This window comes from Calidris pugnax, unplaced genomic scaffold (genome assembly GCF_001431845.1).
Source record: "Calidris pugnax isolate Ruff unplaced genomic scaffold, ASM143184v1 scaffold13, whole genome shotgun sequence".
Lineage (NCBI taxonomy): Eukaryota > Metazoa > Chordata > Aves > Charadriiformes > Scolopacidae > Calidris > Calidris pugnax.
In genome coordinates this window covers 16,816,456-16,830,786 of record NW_015090810.1, presented here as the reverse complement: position 1 = coordinate 16,830,786, position 14,331 = coordinate 16,816,456, and the positions used below count along the sequence as shown (strand labels likewise).

The 14,331-nt window shown below is 39.1% G+C and overlaps 1 protein-coding gene across 4 annotated transcripts; it reads left to right on the top strand.

Moving 5' to 3' along the window:
- Positions 1–1,789: 1,789 nt before the first annotated feature.
- SEH1L (SEH1 like nucleoporin) lies at positions 1,790–13,122 on the top strand. 4 transcript variants are annotated; one of them, XM_014938652.1, is made up of 8 exons: positions 1,790–1,904; positions 2,951–3,097; positions 4,555–4,766; positions 5,841–5,939; positions 6,905–7,045; positions 7,335–7,492; positions 8,437–8,587; positions 12,352–13,122. In XM_014938652.1, exons 3-8 carry the CDS (start codon positions 4,621–4,623, stop codon positions 12,539–12,541), a joined length of 885 nt encoding a protein of 294 aa, XP_014794138.1. In that variant the 5' UTR covers positions 1,790–1,904; positions 2,951–3,097; positions 4,555–4,620; the 3' UTR covers positions 12,542–13,122. The 4 variants fall into 4 exon arrangements, with proteins under 4 accessions (XP_014794138.1, XP_014794140.1, XP_014794141.1 ...); XM_014938654.1 differs by having other exon boundaries at positions 10,740–13,122; XM_014938655.1 differs by having other exon boundaries at positions 10,673–13,122.
- Positions 13,123–14,331: the final 1,209 nt, after the last annotated feature.

Below are 14,331 nucleotides of genomic sequence, written 5' to 3'. Positions count from 1 at the left end.
CCTACCGGGCCGCCCGGGCGGGCGGGCGGGCGGAGCAGCGCTCTGGGCTCCACGGAGCGGCGGGGCCGGGCCGGACCGGGCCGGGCGGGGGAAGGCTGAAGCCCGGCCCGGCTCCTCCAGCCCGGGGAGCGAATGGCCGCATCCCGCCGTGTCCGACGCTGAGGGAAGAAGCTACTGTTTCACAACGAAGTGCCAATAAGCAAAAGAGGCTGAAACGTTCTGCTTGTGCTCCGGCAGGTTCGGGAAACCGTGAAATATCCGGAGCCGGGATTTTATATGCTTTTAGAGGAAACAACAGTAAACGGAAAGTTAATTGCTTTTTCTGTTTATTTTTTGCACGTAGTCAGAAGATAGACAGAAATTTGGAGTTATGCGGTTAGATTTAAGAAATGTAGTATTACAAGGGCAGGTAGTGATAGGATGAGGGGTAATTGCTTCAAACTGGAAGAGGGTAGATCTAGATTAGATAGTTGCAAGAAGTTTTTCACTCAGGATGGTGAAGTGCTGGAACAGGTTGCCCAGAGAAGCTGTGGATGCCCCATCCCTGGAGGTGTTCAAGGCCAGGCTGGATGGGGCTTTGGGCAACCTGCTCTGGTGGGAGGTGACCCTGACCATGGCAGGGGGGCTGTAACTCGCTGATCTTTAATGGCCCTTCCAACCTAAACCATCCTATGATTTTAATTTGCAGAGAACAGTCATATCCTTTGTTAGACCAGTTAAATTTCACAGAAAGCTGTGTCAAAACATAGAGCAGGCTTAAAAACATGCAAGCAGCCCCTTCTCCCTGACCACGTGTTAAAAAGCAAGCAAACAAGAACATCATCACCATCCCCCAGAGGGTAAGCCAAAACCTTTGATCTGGACCGACTACATAAAACTTGTAGCCTAAAAAGAATATTCTTGAGAAAGATGCCAAGAGGTAGGTAGAACTCATAAGCTATGTTCTTTAACAAGGTAATGTTACTTTCCAATCATAAAAGTGTCTGTTATGAGACCCTGTTAAGAAGTCTTACTCTGACAAGAATTTCACAAGAGCAGTGGTATATCTGGCCCATTCTCACTGGTTGGGCCCTGCACAACAGCCGTCAGGAAGGTTACAGAGTTGAGCTGTGATGATAACAACTAAGGTTGTATTAGGGATGCCAAATGGCAAAAGTGAAGTAACTTTCAGTAAAGTTATATAGTGATTGAGTGACAAAGAGGAGCGGGTGCCAGGTCTCTAGAGGTGTCTTTCATTTGGTTGCGTTTGTGAATTCCTCCACAATTTTTCAGAAAAAAAAAATTATAAAAATGGTCGAGATGTGTGGGAAATCAAGAGGAAGGTTAAGTGACTTATGCGTGGTTATAAGTCAAGGCAGGAATATTAGAAACAGGAACAAGATCTGTTTCCCCACTAGCTTTATTTTCTTTTTGCTGCCCTGCTCTGTGTTTGGGATGGTTGCTAGCAGTTGCATCAGGGTGTTGTGACCAAATCTAAGCACGTGCCATGGTGAGGATCATGGGGGCTCTAGGGTGAAACTGCGTAGTGTACACATGGAACCGAGTGACCAAAGTTGAGAATTGTAATAGTTTATCTCCTGTGAATAACTTATTGCTTAAAAAAGATAGACTTCATACTATAGTATGAAGGTTCATACTATAGTATAGGCAGGTTTATGCCTGTTCTTACTGTCTGTAGTAGGGATATTTTCAAGGTTGAGTGAAGTGCAGTTGTGTACTGAGCCAGGTAGAGATTTCCAGATGAAAATGCTTAGTGGTGTATATATTACATATTTTTTAATGGCTGTGCTTTGTAGTACTGCTTCGTAAACTTTATATACAAAATGTATGATTGTATTTTCATTTTTTAATAGGTCTGGGACAAAAGTGAAAATGGGGATTGGCATTGCACTGCCAGCTGGAAGGTTTGTATTTATAACAATCACACAGTTATAATTTCTGCAGAAACATACTTAGCTTTTGCTGACTTGTAGAGTAGAAATACTTTTGGTTTGTTGTAGATCTCATACTTGTTATGGTAAAACACCTTTTCTCTGCTTTTATAAAACGTGTAATGCCGCTCACTTAAAGCAGAGGCTTGCATGCAGTTCTTAGATTATTAGTACTTGGTTATGCTGGCAGACTTTGTTATCAGTAAACATAGCAGTAACTGGTGTTTAGGGAGTTGGAAAACAGCACCTTCGTTTTTAATTAAATATTTCCTTTTTTGCCTATTGTAAGACTTTGGGGGGGTCGGGCTGAGAAAGGAGAACTAAAAGAAAAAGGAAGAGGTCTGGATATAAAATGTTCCAACATTTGACCTCTGTTTGGTGGTTTTTGTTTTTTCCTCAAAAGCTGTCTGAGAACCGTGTTATATAGAGACTCTGCTTCATCTGAATAATTAGCGCATTCAGCTGCTGAATTGTCCTTAAACTTGTGTTTAATAGGACCACAATACAATAATCCCTGTAAATGGAAACACAAGTGAAGCTTTTGAATTCCCCTTCTCTAAGAAAAGAAGCATTAGGTTGACTAGTTATGAAAGAGGAGTTTAATATGAAAAAAAGAAGGTAAGTAATGCTCTGCATATGCTTTGGACAAGTACAGGCAAGCTAGGAGGGAACAGGGTAACGGCTGAAAATTGAAAACCAAGCTGTACTTTTTCTCTCAAGGCAGAATCTTAGATTGGAACTTACAGTGTAAAGAATAATAAATAATGCCTTAAAGTACACTTGTAAGAAGTACTTTTTAGCCATTAACTAGTAACAACAAATCTTTGCAGGGCTTGTAGGAATAAACAAATGCAACAGCTGGTGTATTACTTTGAGCTTTTAGAAAACAAAATGGGTTTCAAAGGAATAGTCTTCTCACTTCCTAGAATTTACTTCTGCAGAAAGTCATGAAAATGTATGATCGCTTGGACTGATACAGCAAGTATATTTTTGTATCGTGTTTTGGTGTTATCTTGCAGACACATAGTGGATCTGTGTGGCGTGTGACATGGGCCCATCCTGAATTTGGGCAGGTCTTGGCTTCCTGCTCTTTTGATAGAACAGCAGCTGTATGGGAAGAAATAGTGGGAGAGTCAAATGATAAACTCCGAGGCCAGAGTCACTGGGTGAGGCTTTAACATGTTAATTACAGTTTCTGTATGTTCTCATATAAACAGATTCACTGTGCCTCGTTGGTGTGTTTGCTTATCGTAATGACCGAAGCTTTAAACTGTTTAAATTTCAGAATTAAGCAGAAGACTGAACATGCATATTGTTCTAAATACCAAGTTACTGGACACTTCTGGTTTTGCAATGTATTTTCTATTCCTGAAGCGGGAAAAGCACCCCGTTTTCTTCTGTTAATATAAAGTGTTCCTTTTGCCTATGTTTTGTTAATTTGTGGCAATATTCCAATGTTAAGTATTTTTAAAGCATTTGAGGAAAACAGCTAAATAGGAACATTCAGGCCACTGCTATTAATTCAATTGCAATCAATCAATTACAGTTAACTCAGGCCACTCCTTTTGGTGTTTCTTAATAAGATATTCCTTGGCCAGCAACTCACAGACATGAATTCCCATCTACAGGAGAATTAAAGTTGTGGGGTTTTTCTTTTGTGACAAGAGCTCATTTACAACTGTCTCATGCTGTTCTTTTTTGTTTTTCAAACAATAGATCAGGTTTGGGGGGAGAATAGTTTGCTCAGAAGTATATTTTCTGGGTAGCCTTTCATCAAGGGACTTTTAGATCTAAACATTATTTTGCAGCTATTCTTTATGTGTAATCTTACATAACTCAGTATACTTGCCTCTAAAGTTTTATTTTTGTTTTGGTTGCTAAAATATCTGCAGTTTTCTACTTTTGCCTAAAGTTTTCTAACATTAAAATACATAATTATGAAGAGTTGGGTTGTCAGGATCTTAGGCACCCAGTGGCATACGAAAGCTGACTTCTGTATGCAGGAGGCAGTTGTGATGCATAGTTTTCAGTTCAAACTCATGCTTTCTTGGTAGGAGAGGAGACAACCTGAAAAGCAAATATTAACAATTTTTTCCTCTTTCACCTTGGTGAATCTTCTTATCAAATGGCTGCTGTATTCACTCATTCCTTTGTCAGAAATACTTGTTTTGATGTTTTTGTTGGAAAATGCTTGGTGATAAACTTCAGCAGCACTGAAAGTAGAAAGTGGAGTTGCTGGGCATTGCAGCTAATAGTCACCTGTATGAATGAAGAGGCTGGTTTCAAACAGCCTGTAGCCAGTACTCTTGTATTTTATGCTTATGCTACATGTTGGTTTTTTTTTTTCTTTTCTGAAGAGCATAATCTAAACAACTCTTTTTGGTCTTTTTGGTATCAAAGCTTTGATACCACGGTGAGTATATCTCTTGATGTTCAAAAGTGCAGTGATCTGTCGTTTCTCCAATTCATTCATGTATAAAGAGACTTTATTTAAGTTTTTGATGGAGGAGGTAAGTGATCCTATGAAACGGTGTTGTCACACTTCCATTAGCCTTCCTTAGGGAATACATTTTTGATGAAATTTTCTAGCATTTCCTTAAAGGATTACTGCCTTTCTTTGCAGGTAAAAAGGACCACTCTGGTAGACAGTAGGACATCTGTTACCGATGTGAAGTTTGCTCCCAAGCATATGGGTCTTATGTTAGCGACCTGTTCAGCGGATGGAGTTGTAAGGATTTATGAAGCTCCAGATGTGATGAATCTCAGTCAGTGGTCACTGCAGCATGAAATCTCATGTAAGCTAAGCTGCAGTTGTATTTCTTGGAATCCCTCAAGGTATGTTACTAAAACTGTAGGTTTTGCTTTATGACTGTTTAAGCAGAAGATCCAGAGAGTTAGTTCTGAAATTCTGTAGAATATATCCTAAAACATACATAAGAGAAAGCACTTAAAAAGAGACACTTCCTTGTCTCTTCTTTCCTTAAGTAAGATGTTGCAATAGGTGATAATTTTGACTGCTCTAACAAGGACAATGCACCCTTGCCAGTGCAAGAGTACTAGGAACCACAAGAGTCTCCCTAGCACAAATACAAAGCCCAAGAGTTGTTCTTTTAGTTATACCCTCGGGGGCCCAGTGATACACTTCAATCTACTTGAACAGGAAGGAATCAGAGAGGAGTTTGGTTGGGTAGTCCCCACCCAGAAGAACACACACAAGGAGAGGTTCTCCTACGCTTCACATCTCACGTCCTCCTCCAGCAATAACAGGAAGGCAAAAACCATTCAGGGCTGAACTGTTTTAAATTTTGTTTGTCCAGAAGCACTTAACGGCTTTCCCTATAGATGTAGTGGTCCGTGTGTCCTGCTGATCCAGTTATTCTATTAATTAGTAGTAGTCTGCACTGGAGGCTCAGAATACAGGCTTTCACTGTATTCACTTTAATGCATCATATGGGGTTAAAAGTTGATTTAAAAAGTAGAACTTGTCTATATTTAGCTTTTGTAATCTGTCTTCCAAAACCTGAATGAAATACCACTGAATCATTAAATGTACTGCAAAGAATGCAGACTCTGCCATGAAACTTGTGGCAAATACTTGAATGGTCATGGGTATATAAAATCAATCCTACTCTCTGGAAGCATCATCTTGAGTTGCCAAATAATGTTCCCTGGTGATTTCATCTTAGTGGCTGCATAAAGTGGACTTCCCAAACAATAGAATGGAGATTGTACTGTTAACTGTGAATGACCTTACTCGTGTTTCCTTGTGATTGGTTTTTTCCCTTGTGATATTTTTTTGTTAGTGTTTTGTTTTCTATATAGATAATGTGTCTGAAATTTAAGAAATGGCTTGGTGTACTTTCTGTGGAATTGTTTGTAAATACAACAATATTTATTTTCACCTTTTAGCTCTCGAGCACATTCTCCAATGATCGCTGTAGGAAGTGATGACAACAGTCCAAATATATTGGCTAAGGTTCAAATTTATGAATATAATGAAAATACAAGGTATGCTAAATGACAATATATAACATTTGTGGATCTTAAAATAGTTTGTAACATATGTCTCTTATTTTATTCCTGTTATTAGATGTGGAGTGGAGTAGTAAATATTAATACCTTAATTCTGTCTCTGAGCCATTCGATTGGAAAGGAGAGGGAGACCAGAACAGTGACTGATGTTAACAGACATGATACTGATAATATTGTTCTATCTCAGTGCAGAAATGTCAGTGTTCTTATCAGCCTTTTAAAAGGAGAGTTGTTCCTGCTTCTACTAATTGGTATGTTTAATTTTGCACAAGGAATCAGTAGGGCAAAGTTGGATTTTGAATTGTGTTGGACTAGGCACTGTTTGGTTCAAGGCGACCTTGAAATGCTTTTGAAAGCATGTTTATAATGACAGAAGGTCCCATGAATTATTTGCATTCCTTAAAATTTGAGTTTGTACAGTTAAGAATTCAGCACCAGAAAAGGCCAGGGAGTGCGTGCACAACCACTTTCAATTAAATGACAACAGTGAACTTCCATTTCATTCAGGGTAATTGCTGTGGGAAAGGAGCCGAGGTGTTTTGTGGATTTATGTCAGGCTTCAGACAATGTTTTCTGTGCATTAACAATAAAGAAAAGCAGCTATAGCTTATCTGGTGGTATATAGAAAATGGCATACGTGTTTATCATACAGAGGAGGTGGCAGATATCGGCCTGCTTACAAGCACTAAAAAGTGATACATAAATTCCCTTTAGATTTGTGAGTGGAAGATTGTTTTTATTTCCCTCTTCCAACTGTAGACAAAATGTTCTTTGTACTGCAGCTTGTAATTATTACTTTAAGTTATGAAAATAGTTTTATTTTAGCAAGTTTCATCATGTATACTAACCCTTTTTTTTGCTATTCTACTATGACTGGCTTATATAGTTCACATCACTAGCAATTTTGATGGCACTAAAGGATAATTTGTTACTCTGTACAGGAAATATGCGAAAGCAGAAGCTCTGATGACAGTCACAGATCCTGTACATGATATTGCATTTGCTCCAAATCTTGGAAGATCCTTCCACATCTTAGCTGTAGCAACCAAAGATGTACGAATTTTCACACTAAAACCTCTAAGGTGAGCTTAAAAGGAATATAGTTTGGTATGATGTGGTGCATACTATGAAGTATTATTTTAATAGTATCTGCAAAGCAATAGTAGTAACTTGAGGTATGCAGAATTGCTTTTTAGCAGCCTGACGACAAGATTGTGAGCAAGTCTATACCTTTGTCTGAATACCTCCTAATACTCTATTAACAATTTTTATATAAACTCATTGAAAAATGTAGTTCTCTCTCTTTGTCATCATGTTCAAGCCCAGACCTTTGAACAGTTGTGTGCAAAATTGTCACTTTCTCTTAAACAGGAAAGAATTGACTTCATCTGGAGGATTAACAAAATTTGAAATTCATATTGTCGCCCAGTTTGATAATCACAACTCCCAAGTGTGGCGAGTAAGCTGGAATATCACAGGCACAGTGCTAGCCTCCTCTGGTGATGATGGCTGCGTTAGGCTCTGGAAGGGTAAGGTCACCCACCTGAAATACATTAGCTTTTTAGTGTGCTGAATATACTTGAGGAATTTTACTCAACAAATAATTTTAGAGTAAAAGTTCATTTTAGGTTTGGGAGGAAGGGAAGGCCTTCAGGGGTCCAGCACCAGAGCAAGAAGGTCTCTGGACCGCCACCATCAAGGGAGAGAGAGCTATGCAGCAAACTTTTCTAGTTTATATTGAATGTGATGTTCCTCGTATGAAATAATCCTTTTGACCAGGCTGGGTCAAGTGACCAGGTCTTGCTCCTCCTCATCCCTGCACCTGGCAAGACTCAAAAATACCGAGACCTTGAATCCCACATAACCTATCTGGCTATAAAGTAAATATTTTCATTAATTCAGCCACTAGAGTCCTCCAAAAGTGCAATTTTCCCAAGCATTAGAAGAGACATTAGTCCTGTACTGCTCCTGTGCTAGAACACTTGCATGTTTTAGGCTGCTGTGAACAGTTATTACTGTACCCTCAAATTGTTTCACCAGACTAGAGTTATGTAAAGTTGTAATTTTTAAAATTAACATACGTGCTGCATTACTATCTTTGCCTGCTGCCAAACCCAGAAAATCTACATTCAGTCACAACGTTCAGGCAAACTGGTTTTTTCTCTGTTTAAATTTCTAAAAGCAACAACAAAAAAAAACCCTGACAGTTTCCTCATTGTTCTTATTTGTTCCTCAGTATTTTAATAAAAGAAACTAATTTTTGCTACTGAACAAAACTGAGTTTTAAATCGTGCATAGGCAGAGAATGTCAGACATCTAAAGGGCCAGATCCTCAGCTGTTTGGAATTTATATATTGGTATTGAAGTTCAATTTTAATTCTCAGCAGGTGTGTAGCAGTTGACACATAATAGTTATATCAAATGCTGAGCTTGAGAAGAGAAACTAACAGGTTTTATATATCTATATTTGCAGCTAATTACATGGACAACTGGAAGTGTACTGGTATACTGAAAGGTAACGGGAGTCCTGTGAATGGTAGTTCTCAGCAGGGAATTTTTAATGCCTCTCTAGGTTCAGCCAATACAAGCCTACAGAATTCACTAAATGGATCGTCTGCCAGCAGGTAGGTTAATTAGTGGAAAGACTGAATTTCAGTCTCTTTTCTGAATCTTCTTAATGTCACTCAGCTTTCATGTTTGTTCTATAACTTTTTGTGAGGTGCAATGTAGTTTATTGCATGAATGCTTCTACAGACTTTTCTAGTTTTGCTCTGTGATGGTGTCTGTTAAACCAGTGTTTAGAGGAAAATGAAGAAAACAGTAAGCTGTACTGAATCATTCTGTATAAATAAGCGCTGTAAACAACTATTTTCACTTTTAGTCCTTCCACATTATTAAAAATATTTTTTCTGAAGTAGTTTCAGACAAGGAGAAGCTTCATCATACTGTTGTGTAATTGCCCTTTGGTTTTAGATGCATACTTAAAAGCGAAGTAAACAAATTCTGCAAACAAAGCCAGCAACGAATTCTGTTTTTCATTGGGATAATGTAGCAGAAGAGAGGGAGAAAAAGATACTTCATAATGTATGGTTTCAACAGTCATACACTAGTGTTAGTTTACTTGCATTTTTGCGGGTGTAACACAATTGAGTAAAAGTTTCGGGTTTTTAATCTTCCTCATATGGCGTTCTTGTAGCAGATTAATTTGCTTTCTCTGTTAAGTTTTTATTCTGTAGTAATTGCTGTTCAGTAGGTAAATTTAACTGCCTCTTCTGGAAACCATTTTATTTTGCGCACACCGAAATCTAGAAATACACTGAGTCCTGCATTTGTACCATGGAGTGTACAGTCAGCTCAACAGGATGTGTCCTATGTAAGGACTAGATGTGGCCAAATTCCATAGCAGCAGCTTCCAAGTTTTGTGGCCACCTTTACTGCTTTTCAAAATAGCCTCCATTTCCATCCACATGCAGCTACTAGTATGTTTGGGTTTTTTTCAGTTTAAAATGCTCATCTGTAAAGTACTATGACAGTTTGGTTTTGGAGAGCAGCCTTCGCCCTCCGTCCCCTTAGGCAGTCAGTCCTGAATGGCAGTTCCGGCTTCCCAATCCCTAACTGTGTTGAACAGAGAAGGGCTTCCACATTTTCCTCACAACATAAATGGGAGAGGTGGTAATGGGCCAAGTCTCCAGCAAGAAAGGAGGCCAAAATGATACTGATCATCTGGTTCCAGGTGCTACTTAGAGCGTAGCAAAAAAATGCCGAAATACAGTTCTGTCTCGGAAATGTGATCACAGAATCACAGAATGATATGGGGTTGGAAGGGACATCTGGAGATCATCTAGTCCAACCCCCTTGCCAAAGCAGGTCCTCCTAGAGCAGGTTGCACAGGAACGTGTCCAGGCAGGTTTTGAATGTCTCCAGAGAAGGAGACTTCACCGGCTCTCTGGGCAGCCTGGATATAACTGCATGTGCTTGGGCTCCTATAGGGAGATATAGGCTATTTTATACTGCTGTAGCATAGGGTGTGGTTTCACAGTCGTCTTATCCAAGACTGGCTGCTGCCAGCAAGACTACCCGACCCTGTTGGTTGTTCTCCTCTCCCTGAAGTTTGTAGTAAGCCCCTGTGAAACTGAAACTTCTAACATTATTTTAGACTCCCTCCATTGCTCTGTATTTTAAAAAATGGGGTTTTGTTTTTAGTAAGTTATTCTCAGCTCCAATATGGAATTGGTGTTTTGTTACAGAATTAAGTCTGTGGAATTGCAAAGTACATGGTGTCTTGTCCTAGGATTGAGACTTACTATAAAACAGATGCACTTAACTACATGTTTTCTTTTGTAATCACATTGCATTAGCACAGTTCTCTAACTTTTGTTTTAGTGTATTAACACTTAGAATAAAGATTTCTGTACTGACATTAGACTACATTGGTACACTACACAATTTATTTTGTCTGTGACTGTAGATGTTATGTTTCAGTGTCTATACATTAAAATGCTTAAAAGAGCTAAAGTATAGCTAGATCTGGAAAAGTTTGTTAAAGCACGATCACCAAACTGGATTTGTACTCAAAATAGTTTCAGAACAGATGATGTACATTGTTGGACAATAAGTCAATAGGGCTTTATTGTTATGTTTATGTAATTGTGTGTCTCGATTTATGATGCAATTTCCATTCTCCATTTGTATTATGTCCTTTTTAACAGAAAGCAGAGCTGATACCAAGCTAACTGGAGTAACTTTGGTGTTTTGCTGCTTGTTGCATGCACACAGGAATGGAAAACGAACTCCTTTTTCCCCTCCCCAGCGCCGTTTGACCTCTCCCGAGACACCAGCAGCCTGCTAACTACTAAATGCTATTCAAAAAGCCTTTTTAAAACACGTTGTGTACGTTTTTGGTACTATCCCGCACAGTTTGATACTGTTGGAACTCCTGATAGAAAAATACTTGGAGAGGCTTCTTGTTTGGAAAAAAAACCAACCAAACACAAATAAGCAACCCAAACCCCAAAACTTCCCATCAAAAGATTTTTTTTTTTTTTGAAAGCTTGTCAAATTAAAAGACTAGTTCATGACTAACAATGAGAATTTTTGTCCTTGATTGGGATGGGAGGAGGGAAATGGCCATTAAAATAATTTTCATTGAAATTATTTTGGTAACTAATTTGTTTTGCGTTTCATAGTGTTCAGTATTTGATCAAGATTCCTAAACATCACAAGTTTGTAACTGCTTTGTAATATATGAAACTGTTTTAAAGGAATAAGAAAACTGTGTTTTGACAATTGTACAGATGATAGCTTTTAATAGTTTGGTATGGCTTCATTTATACCTTGGTATGACTTCAAATAAATGTTTTGTAAGTACTGTCATACTTTCTTCATCCTAAGAGAAGTACTTTTTCTGATATGTACTTGTACATTCCTATGGTAGTAATTCCATGGAGTAACTAAAATTCTCTAAGCATAGTATCCTAAAAAATGCAAACATTTGAGCCATAGAAAGACTGAAACCAAAATGCATCTTGTGAATTGCCCTATAATTTCTTTAGTTGTATAGCTGTTCCTTTATGTAAGTCCACAGAACTGTAAACAAGACAGAAAACATCTGTAGGTATCTGATATAGTTACACTAAAATGCACAAATATTACGGGTAAGTTCTAATAAAAACATCACTAAAATGACACAAAATGGCATAATTCTGAGTCTTGCATTCACCAGGAATCTTAAATTTACTCTGAGGGTAAGATGTAAATATATGCAAAGACTGTATTTCATTGAAAGTAGTTAATCTCTGTAAATGTGTATTATTAAATTTATTGTAAAAACAGTGATGTTTTTACATCTATTCTAGAGGTGCTGTGAAGTCAATCTGAATTAGATGCATATGCAGAAAATGTACTTGGATAATATTTAATGTATATTTTGTGTCACAAATGAAGCGTTACTAAAAGCTCTGTTAACAAATGGCAGGAGTTCTGGGAGAATGAAAGCCTGTTAATAGCTGTGCTACAACATCCTTTTGATTTCCAAAGCAATCTGTTCTTTTGTAAAAATGTATTCTAGGATTATTATTATGGTATTCTTTTCTATGAACCTCAGTGGAAAAGACTGTATTATTTTCTTTTAAAGAACAGTTTCCGGATTTGTCTTGTTTTGAATTACAAGCCCTGATTTCTGCTATTATGTTCTATTGGTTTTGGCATGGATATACTAAAGCCTTTTTATTTTTTCCAGCATGTCTTTTCTCCCCTTTGGTTCTCCTTGTATTTACTACCTTTCTCTTTTTCTTTTTTTTTTTTTTTTGTTTGTTTTGGTTTTTTGTTTTGTTTTGATTTGTTTTTTTTGTTTTGTTTTGGTGTTTTGTTCCTTTCTTAATTGTTTCAGGTATTTCTTTCCCCCTCTGGATTCCCCACGGGCTGGATCGAGATGGTCCAGCCATGCCCAGCTCCTTCCTCCTCCTCCTCTGATAGAGCACTCTTGCGATGCTGACACTGCCAACCTCCAGTATCCTCACCCTCGCAGACGATGTGTATCTCGGCCTCTTAATCTATTACCTGAGAATGAAGGGGTTTAACATGTTACTTTATTAAATAAACTCTGAAGGGCCTTATTCTGCTGTTTGTGAATGCTTCCATTTCTGGCTGCCTTTGTATTTCTTCTCTTGTATGGAAGATTTTAAAAAATTTGGGAACTTCATGCATGTTTTACAGAACAAACGATACCATTTGGAACATGTTTTTTATGTTTGTGTTTCAAAGGAACATTTTAACCTGTACCCTTTGAACTATGGCAACACATACAAACAGTATCAACCACAAGTTATTTATGGAGTAGCTGACTTCAATGTGCCTGTCCTTTTTTTCTTTTTTTTTTTTCATTTTTTTTTTAATTGGTTTAATGGTCTTGAATTTTTTTCTTTTTGCATATTGCACTGACAAATATGAAACATATTCTCAAAATTAGACATGACTTCAAGAAGTTGTTGAGTAACTAAAGGGTGATATTGGATCAACTCTTAAAAGAAACAAAACCATTCCTGTGTATACTGCAGCAAAATAGTTTTGAGTGTTTGGTTACTTGAGAGTTTTCCATCTTGCTGTATAAATATTTAAATTTTATAATTGTGGTTGACTAATAAACTTATTGTAAAATGTCTGTATTGCTATGTTTTTACTTGTAATAGGCTTTTTCTTTAAACGGGCTCCCAATCAAGGAGCTTTTTTGATTCAGGCGTATGTTCTCATAGCTTTGCTTTTGTGAAGTGCCATTCTGGGTGCAGTTGTGTATTATATTTTTGTGCCACATGCTGTGCTCTGACTTTTTTCCTGGGCGTGTTGAAGGTCTGCAGAGATTACTAGAGTCGTTGGCTTTCAAATTATCTTGTAATTCTTTTCCAGTGATTGAATAACTCACTTAGGTTGTTTTGAAGAGGTAGTACCGAGTTAAAAGCTTAGGTTGATGTCGGTGCAGGAACCTCACTGCTGCGGATCAGCACGCTGGCTTGGACTCAAGCTGTGGCTGGTGTGAGACAGGCAGGAGGATAAAACTGGAGAATGACTCCATGGCATTGGTAGGGAGCAGCGTTACTGTACAGGAGGCAACTGCTGAACTTGTTCTGCAGATCCCGGGGGCAGGAAGGATGAAGGTGGCCTCAGTGTGCTTCAGGGGGGCTTACGCTGATTCCTGGACTAGACCCTTAGGATAGGGCAATGGAGAAGGCAACCTGTGTCCTTCCAGAGCAAGTGCAAGGTCCTGTCATTTTTACTTGTATTCAGAAAACTTGATTTTCTCAGACACACCACATTTGTTGATTTGTCTCAGGAATCTAGTTTTCGTTCACCACAACACCGTGAGAGGCAATGATGGTGTTATGAGTGCTTGTTGATGGTGCATGAAGGGAGGGTGCTGCAGGAACAGAACTCTGTATTTACTAAACTCAGGTTTAGTAAAAGCAGGTAAAGCAGGTCCTTAGACCTTTTTACCAAAAAGCTAATTTTTATACAGCCGCGCCATACTCTGTATGCTTGTATTTTTGAGGGGCTGTGCCACGGCCGGGTTCAGCAGGGCCGGGCCGGCTGATCACACCTCGCTGGCAACCCACCTCAGCGGCGACGCGGTGGCGCAGGGGCTGCCGCCACTCCCGTGAAAGGCCCCGCAGGGATTCGCCCCTCGCCGGCCCGTAACCAAATACCTGAAACAACCCATTTCATCCTTCCCCTTCCCAAAACCGCCCCCGCCGCCTCACAGCCTAACGGACGGCGGGGCGGGGAGGGACAGCGCGCCCCTCGCCCAATCAGCGCCCCTCTCCGCTGCCCCCTCCCCAAACTCCGCCCCACCGGCCAATCACCGCCTCTGGCTGGCGCT

Coding starts and splice junctions, on each gene's coding strand:
- SEH1L (XM_014938652.1), top strand. CDS start 4,621: ATGGGTCTTATGTTAGCGACCTGTTCAGCGGATGGAGTTGTAAGGATT. Junction 4,767..5,840: donor ATTTCTTGGAATCCCTCAAG/GTATGTTACTAA, acceptor TTCACCTTTTAG/CTCTCGAGCACATTCTCCAA. Junction 7,046..7,334: donor TTCACACTAAAACCTCTAAG/GTGAGCTTAAAA, acceptor TCTCTTAAACAG/GAAAGAATTGACTTCATCTG.